The sequence below is a fragment of the Cygnus atratus genome, chromosome 5 (assembly GCF_013377495.2).
Source record: "Cygnus atratus isolate AKBS03 ecotype Queensland, Australia chromosome 5, CAtr_DNAZoo_HiC_assembly, whole genome shotgun sequence".
In the NCBI taxonomy this organism is placed as follows: domain Eukaryota; kingdom Metazoa; phylum Chordata; class Aves; order Anseriformes; family Anatidae; genus Cygnus; species Cygnus atratus.
Window position 1 is genome coordinate 57,793,937 of NC_066366.1, and position 12,530 is coordinate 57,806,466.

Sequence of the window (12,530 nt, forward strand, 5' to 3'; positions counted from 1 at the left end):
CCTAAGAATGAGTGTGCTATGATTTACTGGTGACAAATGAAGCTAATGTGAAGCTTTGCAAGATTTCAGCTTTATTAATATTATTTTACTTCCAGACCCTTAAAGGAGGCATATTTGATGAAGGCAGTTGGGAAGACAGAATGGTTTTGGTTATGAAGGCCCAGTGTTGTAGGGAAGACAAAAAATACAGGACAAAGCTAACAAACTGTACTGCTTGGGAAGAGCAGAAAATATGAGGCTGGGGTGGTCAGTACTTTTTAACAGCTTAGATGTTATGAGTGAGAGAACATCAATGATGGACATCACCGGAGAAATTCCCAACCACCAGTGGAAAGGGTTGGAACAGCTGAAAAGAAACTACAGATAAAACCAATGTCAATGAGAGCAAGAGTGTACCTAGATGAGAACCCAGTAAAATGCTGGAATGAGACATGCTTAATGTCGTATTGAAACTACAGGTAATTGCCCTACTATATGCTAAAAATTTGCAGCAAACAGTCCTGAGGATCCAGGAAGCTCCACGACCAGGAAACATAAAAGAAGTAAATACCCAAGTGCACAAAGGGTAGATGCAGATTTTGGCCTCCAAATTGTGGTGACCAGATGTTGATAAAATAACTAGATATTTAAGTCAGCATACACCTTATTTATCAAGATACTGCTTTCAGAAACAAGCACTGGAACAGTTCCATTAAACACTGTATATTTTTCCCACAGTCAGTTAATTATATAGCTTGGTGTAAAACCTCGTCAATGTTACGCAGTTTACAGAAAGTATCTACATTTATCAGCAGAACCATATCTTGCAAAAAACACTTACCTGATTAGACTTGTCTTTGCTTTTAGAGACAAAAGACAGCTCTGAATTGCAAGCATTTTGTCCACTATCAACCAATCATGCAGCAATCAAAAATGAGCATTCATAAGAATGAAGACAAGAATCAGAAATCAGAAGGAAAGTATCATAAAAGATGGGTTTTTCAAGGGTTGTACTTTTTATTTACAGCAAATATATTACAGTAAAAAAAGCTTAACATGGCTCATAGTGTGGTGTGTAAGGAAGATACATATGCTTACATCAAACAGGTTTAATTTCCTTGGCACTAACTGAATCAAATGCAAGGTTTCAACACAAAAATAAGAAACAGAACATTTATTAGGCAAAACTCTACATTAACTGTACACATCTGCAAGTAGAGCTTCAATGCAATCCAAAGAATACAAACAAGCCATCAGGATGGCAAGAACTTTTTAGCCGAACACATTTAACCCTCAAGACAAGGTTGTCTGGCACCATTTAAAAGTTGCTGTACTGAACACAGTGATTTTAAAGAAATGTCATGGATGATTAAGACACTGAAAATGCACTCACCACAGTGAAGAATCCCCTTATTTTCTTTATTTCTTTTCTTTTTTATCCCCACAATAAAAGACTGTTAAAAGGCTGCATGGCAGACAAGCTGGATGCAACAGCTGGAGGGTTTTGCTTGTCAAGCAAAGTGACTTGCAACGAGACATGCTTTATGGAAGAAAACCTATGACATACAGCTTGTATGGGTTCAAGGAAAAAGACCGAGGAACAACAAATATGGAAGCCTTATAATCTCTCTTCATTATAATCAGAATCCTGAAAAAAGCAGGGTCCAAATTACTCCAAGAGAATACAGGCTCACTTACATACAACAAAATTGTCCAGATACATCAACAGTAGTAAACAGAGTTAATGCAGTGTTAATCTTTTTACATTTTAATGACTAGCTATAAAAACAGAAACTAGCATATTCTAATCTGTTTACATTTCCTGAGCTTAGTTAAATCAAGAAGGAATGAACATTATAAAAGTCCCGGTAAGTCACCAATAAATTAAAAATATACATAACCACTATAGTTTAAGAAGCCTTAAAATGCTCAAAGTGAAGTCTCCCTACCCAATACCATGGCTTTTCCTTTAGGACTTCTGTACAGAAACCATGCCATTAACTTCACCAGCAATATTGAGATGCTATGGATTTGCAGGTCCTTTTTTGCTCTCCAAGTGCCCTTCTAGCAGACTATGTGATAGCCTTCTCTAATCAAATCATATGAGAGCATTCAAAAACTGCAATTTTTTTCCTATCCTATATAGAGAAGCATCCTCCACTCCCAGCGCAGGAAACAATGTTCTCAGCAATGCAATGTGCTACTGAAATTCAAATTTACTAGCAGGAGTTATCTGAGTGGACTCTCAGCTCTCGCACATAATATCACTACATTGGCAGCAGGTTTAGTATTCTTTTGGGGGAGCAAACCAATGAAAATCTACACAGAAAACTGCAGGAAAGACCCTTAGCAATAAAGAACTCATCTTAGCAGTTTCTTTAAGAACCAACATTATGCATTTGAGAAAAGCACTCGACCTACATGAGTCATACGCATGTTTATTTATGCATGTTTATTTCCTGCATAGAGAATAATGTGTACCTTGGAATAAAACCCAGCTTTGAGAATATACTGAGAGCATGGGTATTTGTAATAGTGCTATTGGCAGATTAATTCAAACCCAAATGCTCAGACTCAGCTGTCTTAAAGACTTGCAGACCATGAACTTTGATAAAACAAACTACTTTTTTTTTTTTATTGTCTGCTTACAGCATGATTTTGAATTATGGTATAGATAAAAGAGAGGTAGAAAGGTTTATCTCCTCAATGTACTTTTTTGTGCAGTATTTATAAAGTATCAGAAAAAAAATCTATCGCTTTTTGGTGAAAACGCCAGCTGTTCCCCTAAGAATTACAAGGAATCTCTTCTTTCCCACTGAAGTGCTGCAAACCCAGTAACTGATATCTGGTTCAGAAGAGCTTTTCTTCCCATTAGCCTCACTACATCATTTTTGTTACCAAGTTCTGCAGTTAAGAGAAATCATTGCAGAAATACTGCTGCTCACTACTCAGAAATATCTAGCAAATACAACCTACTCAACAAACTACATTTACCAGCCAAAGAAAATTAAGTCTGTTCCTAACACAAGCACTTGCTCTTGCTCTATTTACACGATCCCTCTTATGCATGTTATTGAAAGGGACAGAAGAGGTACGGAAGGCCATATGGTCCTTCCCCTCGTTGGTGATGACCACAGGTACAAGCACCATCGGTCCTTTCCTCTGTCACTCTGACTGGGAGGAGCTAGACAGCTTCCCGAGGCAGCTTCTTCTCCAGCCACTAGCCACCCTCCATGGCAGGAGAAGGGGAGGTGCTTTAATGATCAGTGCTCCTCAAAAAGAATAGGAAGGATGAGCCGGCCAGGAAAGACAGCTTAACAGAAACCACGTTGGTAAGATAAACATTCATCTTTCCCTGGTAGAAGAGAAATCTACAATCGTGATTGTCACGAGACAAAGGAGAGAGATGAAAACATCTTTGCTTCTGCAGCTGCAGTCATCAAGACCAAGACCCAGAGTGCCATGCATCTCACACCGAGCTGAGAGCCTTGGCCATGGCAGTATCAGGTCAGAGGCAACAGGGTGGGATCTGGCTCCATCCCTGACCCCCCGTCCCACCGCATTGCGAAGGCTGCTTTATCTGGATGAGAAGGACCTGCTGACATTTTGGGGCACATGCAGCTGGAGCTCCATGTAGCAGAGACTGTTCAAGGGTGGGATTTGAGCCATGGAAGTCAGACTGCTGCATGGTGACCTTTAATTTACCCATAGAAAGTTAAATAAATTACATTAAATTAAATTCAGCCAAAGCAGATGCTAGCTTATTTATTAAAAAGCTCAGCTTTCTCTTGCTTTCAAGTGGTTTTAGAGCCACACAGCTCTGGGGAGCAGACCTGCACTCCAACTCAGTTGGACAGGAGCAGCTCTACAGAGACGGCGAGAGTTACTCTCCTGCAGCAACATCAGCCACAACAAGACCTGGCTGTACCTAGGGACTCCAAGCAAAGGTATGTGACACCAGCATTGTCTTCTGCTCTCCCTATGCAATTCTTGCCTCACCCAGGATTTTTCCCTCCTTCCACATAAACAACATCTCCCAGCGTAAGACAACTCTTCACTGCCAACATTACCTTCTATTGTCATAACTTTTAGAACATCTATGAATTGATTAAAATAAAGAAGTATTTACTTCATTTCAGAGAAACAGATACTGCCCTATAATATATAACTTGTCATCAATTTTTGATAAGCTTGGGTATGGCAGCTTGCATACAATGACAGGATCGAGTTTACAATAAGGGTTGGAAATGTTTTCTTTTGGTTGTAGCATTGTAAGACAATTAATCCTAGTGTACTCAAATAATCAACGGGTGGGCTTCTCATTTTTACCTGTCCTTCTGTCTGCCCTTCTATGTGCTCTCTTTCAACAGCATGTGTAAAAGCAAAGTCACATAAATAAGAGATGTGTTGCTTCCAGCCACACATGCTTTATATACAGTCTATTTTGTCTTTTTTCTTTTGCTCTCTGGAAACACAACTCCCAGGAATTTCATTCTCAAACCACGATCTACCGAAATAAAAAAAAAATTCAAGTACAAACCCAAACTTATTGCTGGGTTGTGGGTCAATGTAAACTGACCAGAGTCCTTGCCAACCTGGAGTTCACTGTACTGAAGTAAGGACTGTTTGATAACATTTGCTGACCACAGACAGCTTCTTTCACCATTCACGCATTTTGAAGATTGCAGACTTGCTGGGAACAAGAAACAGTCCATGTCCTTTAGAAGCAAATAGAACTAATAGCCATCTTCGTCGTCCATATCACAGCCATAATCTGAAACACATGAAGACAAAGGTATATAAAAATGCAAATATTCCAGGTAGATGGAGTATCCAACAAAAGTATTGCTACTTTCAGGTTGTTTTCCTGCTGTGCAACTAGATGGTAAGTTTTGCCCTAAGCAAGCATTTAAAAAATATGTATTTTCTTAGGGCTAAAGAAAAAGTTTTTCCAATTCTTCCTCCACGAAATAAAATTATTTGTAAATATGTACATGTAAATATTTCTTCTCACTTGTCACTGGACCCTCATTTAGGGATATTTGGCACATGGATATGTGAAATACCTGGTTTAATTTAGAGGTTAAGGTGATCAAGCCTGATTGTCAGAAGTAATTTGGAACATGGCAGCTGAGAAGCAGCAGCATACATTTACAAGTAGGCATGATTCTCACTAGACACAGACACCAGTTAAAGAGCTGGCTTGTTTATATTATTCATAGATTTATAAGCTGAAACTGCAAGGGTTCAGAGATAGCTCAGAGTTCCCATCAACGACAAAACGAGTCTTGCAATGAATCGTGACTGATAGATCTGACTCAGATCTCCCACATTTACTTACTCCTACAGGAACAACTTAAATTTTTGCCCATTTTTTCAATCTGGTTCTGTTTTCTAAAACAATGCTGATTGCAAAGACTGCGTGTTTTGTGTGTCAGAAGGCATGTTTGTGTTTCTAATGAATTGATTTCTCTCCTACATGCTTCCTGAAAAAAGTGAAACAGTGAACATTTTCTGTTGCAAAGTCAAACCGAAGGATAACTATTACATATGAGCATTCAGTAAAGTTAACCTTTATATTCCAAATTTAATACAGTGCAACATTTCATCCAAAGTCAAGCAAATGCTCTGAAGCAGAATTAAGTGTAATCTATAATAATTTGTGTAGGATGGGTGAAGTTCACCATTTGTAATTCCTGCACTTATTCCAGGCAGACAGGTCTAAAAACCATGAAGAAAGCAGTTAGAAAGGAGTTATTTGTTCTGCTGAACAGCTCTGCACACCTGCATTTGAATTCTGGGAATACTCCTTTTCTTTTTATTTTTTTTTAAACTCTGATTTTTCAGCTGTTGTCCAGACCAGACAGGGAGTAGTGGAATGTTCTCAGAATGGTTTAAAAATAGTAACATTTACAAAGAAAAAAAGCTCAGTGACCTTTATTCTATTTTTGTGGGGGATTTATTAATAAACATGGACCCACCCTCCCCCACATGGGTGCCTTTTCTTGGGAACGTTATTCTAATAATAAATGCAGGCAACAAACTGTTTTTCCTGACATTCAGCAATTATTTTCCAGTGGAGAAATCAATTTAAAAGCAACACACACTCTTATGAAATGTATACATACTGTCTATGAAAGCTAAATTAATAGTTCTGGAAAGATTTTTGCAGTAAATGAAATTTCAGTAGAAACCTTACTTACTCTCATCTTGCTTTTCCAAAATCCATAATTAGCCACCCTTATTTAAAAAAATATTTTAGTGTATTTTCAAACCTCAATTCCAAGGGGAAGTTTTTAATAAAGGATAAATGTGGATGTGTCCAGCTACGAAAAACCGCCATGGGAGGATACTGACTTTTCCTGCCAGCAGAGAAACTTAATTAAATGAGTGGCTTTGCTGGGTAACCCAAAGAAATTAGCACACATCTGTGTGCCATACAGCATGCCACACACTATCAATGTCATTTTTGTATTTGGAGAACTCCTTCCTCCTAACACTTATCCCAGAAACAGAGCGAGACGATTCTCTTTGCTTTGAGCTGGACAGCCAAGTCTGCAGGGTTCATGCACAATCATAAGGCAAGGAGCCACAAGCACTGCTAACTGAGGGGTTGCTGACCCTTTAATTCCTCAGATTCGCTTTAACAAATAGAATTCTGAAGAAGGCATAACATTGGTTTGTTCTTGAGAAGCCTTCTTAGCCTAAAGCTTGAGATGCAGAGCTTTCTCTAGAAGAGTCTCTAAGAAGGTCACGTTTCCGACGGGGGTGACTCCAGGCTTTTCTGCAGGAATGTGCTCTGCTTGGGACAACCTGGGACAAGCAGGGGAACCCTGTCTGTCCCGAGCCCTGCAACAACGAACCCCACAGCACAGGCAGAGAAATAACAGGCTGTGCTTTAGACAACTTCGCAACTTACCATTTCCTCCCATTAACTGCAATGCACTCATGCAGTGATCGTCATCTTCTTCTGCTTCCTCCTCTTCCACCTCTTCGTCAGGGTTATAAGCTACTGGGCCACTCTCCACTAGCACAGCTGCTGGTTTTGATAAGTCAGGGGCTTCTGCTTGTGCAATTGGTAAGGTCACCTGCAAAAAAGAAGACAGGACAGCATTGCAGCCCTTCCTTTGTTTGGTATTTGTATGTAACGTTAGCAGCTTCCAAATGGGACAGGAAAGCTGGAAGCCCACATCTAGTGCTACAGGTGTAGCTACTCCAGCGAACATCCAAGTTGCTCAGTGAAATGTTGCCTGAATCAAAATCAAGAATAAACATTCACAGCTTCCACATATTCCAGAGCCAGGCAACTGAAGTATCCAGAGACAGTGACAGCAGAACAGGAGCCTCTTGCAAGCACAAGGTAAGGAGAAATTTGGGAGTGAAGGCTCATCAGCAGAGCTCTGCAGGAAAACTTATGACCTTCTCCTCATTATGTTTGACTCGTATCAGGCCTATTACACAGTAACAATATTATTGACACTTTAATGACAGCAGAAATGTACCCTTCAAATCAGGAAAAAAAAAGGGCACAATGAGCTGATGAATAAATAGCACTATTTAGACAGCACTTAATGCTGTGGTAGAGCACTAGGTTGATAATACATACCAGCACCTGTAACATTACCTATGGGATTCATCAAAGTAATGATCTCCAAGCTCTAATTTAGGAATTGGTCACCGATGGGCCCATTCCAGCAGCTGCACCTACCCAGATGCTCTAAGGTGAGGCAGGACAAAGCAGGGAGGACAAGAAAGGTTAACAGAGCAAGGAGGCAGAGGTGAATTTGGAGCTGAAGGTAATGGTGTGTTCTGTTCACTACAGACTGATCTGGGAATGGGGCAGGCTCCAGCTCCAGCTCCTGCAGCGTGGGGGTATGCTCTGCTATGCTCAGCGTGGGGCACTGCCTCCCCGTCTCATCCAGGGAAGGAACATCACAGGAGCTTCAGCTCCACCAGCTTCTTAATGGGGCACTTCTCCACTCAGTTCTGTACTTGGAATATTTGGGGTTTGTAAACAAAAAGTCCTACAGTGCTCTAGGGTTAAATCACAGCGCACAACAACGTGCTGCTGCAATTCTGTTGGCAATAAGGTCTGACTTGCATCGAAGTATTTATTTATAAATGTATTTACTTGTGATGAAGTAACTCCCAGAATCCCTCCAGTTCCAGGCGCATTAGAGATAAACCATAACAGAAAGCCGGTATCAGAAAGCTGATGGGCTAATTATTCAAACATCAAAGCTGCTCCTAAGCTTGTCACATACCATGCCAGTCAACCTAAGGAATCTGCCTGAGATTTTCAAAGTCACCTAAGGGTCTGCTCCAATAGCTCATTAATAGGGCACAAGACACCCATTAATTTTAACAGAAAATCAAGTATTTAGGCATTCAGATCACTCAAAGACAGGTTTTCATGATCTTTTAAAGCTCAAATTAATCATCTTATTTAGAGGAACTTCCCTCCAGTTTATTTTATATTTCCTACCACTGTTTTTGCCCGTAGAGTGATCAAATGGAGTCCATCTACACTTCAGGAGTAAGTAGAAATAGACACAACCGTTTGAGAGGAATCAGCATCAAAATGTATATAAATTTTTATGCTTAAAGTATCCATCTGCTCTGAAAAAGTGGCTGAATATAAAAGAGCTACAATTGAGTCATTATTTTTTTAAATTGCACCATGCTAATTAAAATGTGACCTTCTTCTAATTATCATGTCCACTTCCAGACTGCTATAGTTCTAAAAATGTGCAGGGTTTTCTAATGAGCATAGCATAAGTGAAAATATATTTCCCTAGGCAGGATATCAAACTGTTTCTGAAAATCAATGGGTTTTAGTAATTTTAAAAATAAGGCACTCCAACAACACCTTTAAATAGAACTTCCTGGATTCTTCCAGACAACCTGGACGTCTGTTTGGCATGTACCCTTCCATAGGCATACATCTTTCACATAGGCATTGTGAAAGCACGGTAGACTATCAAAGTTAACTAGCACACTTTCAAAAGGGCACCAGTGTCACACACACATGGGAAAAGCAAGAATGCTTTCCTTTGGTATATTAGGAACAGGATTGTTAGATACATGGTAGGCAGTTCTTTTGTCATCTGTAAAACGCAGGTGTTTGTTTCGTACAGTGTAAGTACAATAGCAGAGGAAAGCTGTTATTGCTGCAACTGATAACAATCATGTCCCCTTCATCCCAACATACACATACACAAAGCCACCCAGGGAAGATTTCTGATGGTGGCCGGTTACTAGCACTAAGTTTTCTATGGAAATGTCATTATTTCCAAAGTAAACAAAACAAACAGAGTAAGCCATGCTCTATTGGGTAAGCTGTCACTTCATGATTCCTCACCGGTCTCCTGAGGCAGACCCCAGGACCCTAACTCTTTCCTTGGGTCCCCACCAGCTCCATAGAAGCAGCACGTTGCCTTGTCCCCCTTCTCTGGGGGTACAGTCCAAGTGATGAAAGCGGCACAAGCTCTGCCCTCTCCTACTGCTCCTACCCACTTGTTCAAATGTGCCCTTTTAGATGCTTGCAGGGAGTTTTCTCTTTTTCCTGTCTAACCAGGGATTATGAGGTTAAGGTTACTGATGGATAAGTAAGGGCACATCTTAGTTAGAAGGCAGGTAACCTCAGCTTTGCAATGTTTGCATTAACTAGCTCCTGCTCTGATCACTGAGACAAGATTCTCCTTTCTTTTGCCCATATCTACCACATAACCTGAGCCAGGCTGAGAAATGCTTGTTGCAATTTCCAGACTCTAACCATGGCACTACAAGAAGTGCTGGGCTTTACATACCTCTTCGGTGGCAGCCTTTTTAGCTAGCTGTGTAGAAATCAAAGGTCTTAATCTGGAAAATAAAGGAAAGAAGAAATGGTGAACACCACACACAAGAGTTTGACACACACTATTCACTGTCCAAACAATGAAAGCACTTTGCTAGTGTTATGCTGCGCAATTACTTCTTTTAAGATATAAAACAAAGTTAACAGTGGATAGCTACATACATACTCCACAATAACTAATACACACATTCCCTTCTAAGCATCTGCCCCGATTCAGGATAATAAGAAAAAATGCCAATCAACAAGCTCAGTAGCAAAGCTTCATCTCAGACTGCAGCTCCAGCTCATCCCAAATATCTGTAAAAGAGATGGCTTTATCACATATTACAAAAGTCAAAAGACTCAAGGAAGCAGTGAGGAAGAGAAGACCAATAACAGCAATGCTTCATCCCTCTGCTGCTGTCTGAACGTGTGGCCACAGCACTTTGGAGCAGAGCAAAACCTGCACCTGCAGGCTGCCTGCCAGAAAGCGCTGTGGATGGACCCAGGGGGGGCAGGTCATGCTTTTGGGCACAACAACAGAGTTTTTGGAACAATGCAGACATGACAAAAATAAGCCACTTTCTGAATTGCCCAGCATTGCTCTACTTCCCTTTATTTGACGACATATGCAGGATACCGGTAAGATTACATACGCAAGGATACCGTAATTATCGCAGACTGAATTTTAACCTCTAGCTACAGAAACCATTATCAAGAACAAGGGGACTCTGCGTACCTTGAATGAGAAGTGACAGAAATTGAACATAAACATTAAAAAAACCCTGCATCAGATACAAAAAGACCTGCATATTTGGGGAGAAAAGATGGATCTGCATTACTCTACAGCTAAGTGTTAAATATTGTTCTTTTCTGAAAAGCATTTCACAGCTGGTTGTCTCCTTACTGCTATGAAGGCTGCTCTCAATCCATCATTTACTGTTGCTTTCTGGTCTCTCCTCCTCATCGAGACATACCCAGTCATGAAAAGGATGACTTGTTTTCTACAGAAACACTGCTCAGACAGCTCCTCAAGTTTGTCTTTCAACTAAGTCTCTGCAAACAACTTAATGAATACCAATTTATGTCTCTAGAGATATAGTCTTTTATGATAAGCAGTATCTTTCTTCTCATTTTTCTATTAGTCATTCCTTCCTGTTAACACGCAGATACTGGTTGTTTTCCTACTTATTTATTTCAAATGATCAGCAGGAGGAAACAAAACCCCGGAGAATGAGCAGGGCAGACTTTAGATCATTATCTCTGATAAAGAAGGCAATCTTAAAATACAAGACACTGGCTAAGCTCCAAAGATGGTCAGAAAATGGTCATCTCTGGAATGCTTCACAAGACCTGAAAGGCATTTCAGCAACCAAAGCAGCCCAAGGTGACTCCTTACAATAGATCTAAATGAAAAGATTGCACAGGAACGCTTCAGGAGCTGTACTACTGCACGATCCAGAACAAATTATTCTGCTACGGATACTTCCTGTCATATTTCATGATTATCAAAAACTTCAGGAAAGAGATTCTCTTGACCCACATAAATTATCTATTACTTACAATTCCTGGCAGACTTCTGGGCTTAGAAAGAATGCATTTGAAGGTATAGACAAACATCTCCCTAAGCACCTGGCCTCCTCCTTTCTTTTTCTAACGTGAACTGTGCAATTTTCCCAAAATTTGAGACTACCTGTCAATCACTGCTTTCCAAAAGTCACCCTGTTTAGATGCTTAAAAACATATAAATGCAGCGGTGTCAAAAGGTTAAGTAGCTGAAGGATGCTAATTATCAACCAGGCTGTATTTCATTGACATAACTGGAAAAAAAACAACAGGGATAAGCAATGAAGGACCTTTATTTTAAACCACTAGTAGTGATTATTGTAATTAACATTGTACCAAAGATAGCAACTATTGCTTCATGCTACCAGAAGACTTCAGACCTCCCTAGAGCACTCTGAAATCTTTCCTTCCCCCCAATTAAAATCAAGCTGTTGAGTAAGACTCACAAGGTAATCAGAAACTGCTGACACTTCTTTTAGAGCAAATTATGCATGTGCTCACACAGTGAAGAAAACCATCACAGCTATAGGAAGCAGAAAGTAAACATTCCAGTTTAATTTTAATTAAAACGGTCACCGAATGAAAATAAAAAGATTCATGCTTATGAAAGGCCTATTTGCAAACTAATGCTAAATCCAGGAGCCATTCCACACCATTTTTCAGCAGCAAGTGACTCTCACACCCATTCTGAAATTAAAGGTGTATTTCTGCTCTGTGATAATTGCTCACAAAGCGTATTTCTTCATTTCATTACTAGAAATATAGCGCTGTCATCCAATTTGGGTAATTCAGTTTCTCCCTCAGCATAACATCATAATGTGACCAAAAGCACGGGGCTGGACTCCCCCCCTCAGAGAGCTGTGGCAACTCGCCACGTGGGCTGAGCCTTGAAAAAAGGTAAAACCATCACAGAGAGAGAAAAACTTGTTTTCCATCTAAAATAATGCCTTTCAATGCAATTAGATTAAAATAAAATGTTGATTTCTCTCCCTTGGCTCCCTCAGGTCTATGGAGAAGCCTACTATTACTGTACAAAACCATTCAGGAAGGTTTTATAGGGGGGCTTGGGTTTTGTTGTTTCTTAAATGCCCCGATGCCTTGACCTCCTTAAACCAGAGCAGCTGCTGCCACACCAGCCATATGGAGCAAT

The 12,530-nt window shown here is 40.2% G+C and overlaps 1 protein-coding gene across 3 annotated transcripts in view; it reads right to left on the reverse strand.

Annotated features, from left to right (window-relative positions):
• Positions 1 to 1,481: 1,481 nt before the first annotated feature.
• The window catches only part of BRF1 (BRF1 RNA polymerase III transcription initiation factor subunit), a 170,159-nt gene continuing 159,110 nt past the window's right edge, over positions 1,482 to 12,530 (reverse strand). For all 3 annotated transcript variants that reach the window (XM_035551498.2, XM_035551502.2, XM_050711358.1), the window contains exons 16-18: positions 9,789 to 9,840; positions 6,899 to 7,067; positions 1,482 to 4,753 (exon numbers count right to left, since the gene is read on the reverse strand). In XM_035551498.2, coding sequence (XP_035407391.1) covers positions 4,716 to 4,753; positions 6,899 to 7,067; positions 9,789 to 9,840 — 259 coding nt within the window. In that variant the 3' untranslated portion in view covers positions 1,482 to 4,715. The remainder of the gene's footprint in view (positions 4,754 to 6,898; positions 7,068 to 9,788; positions 9,841 to 12,530) is intronic.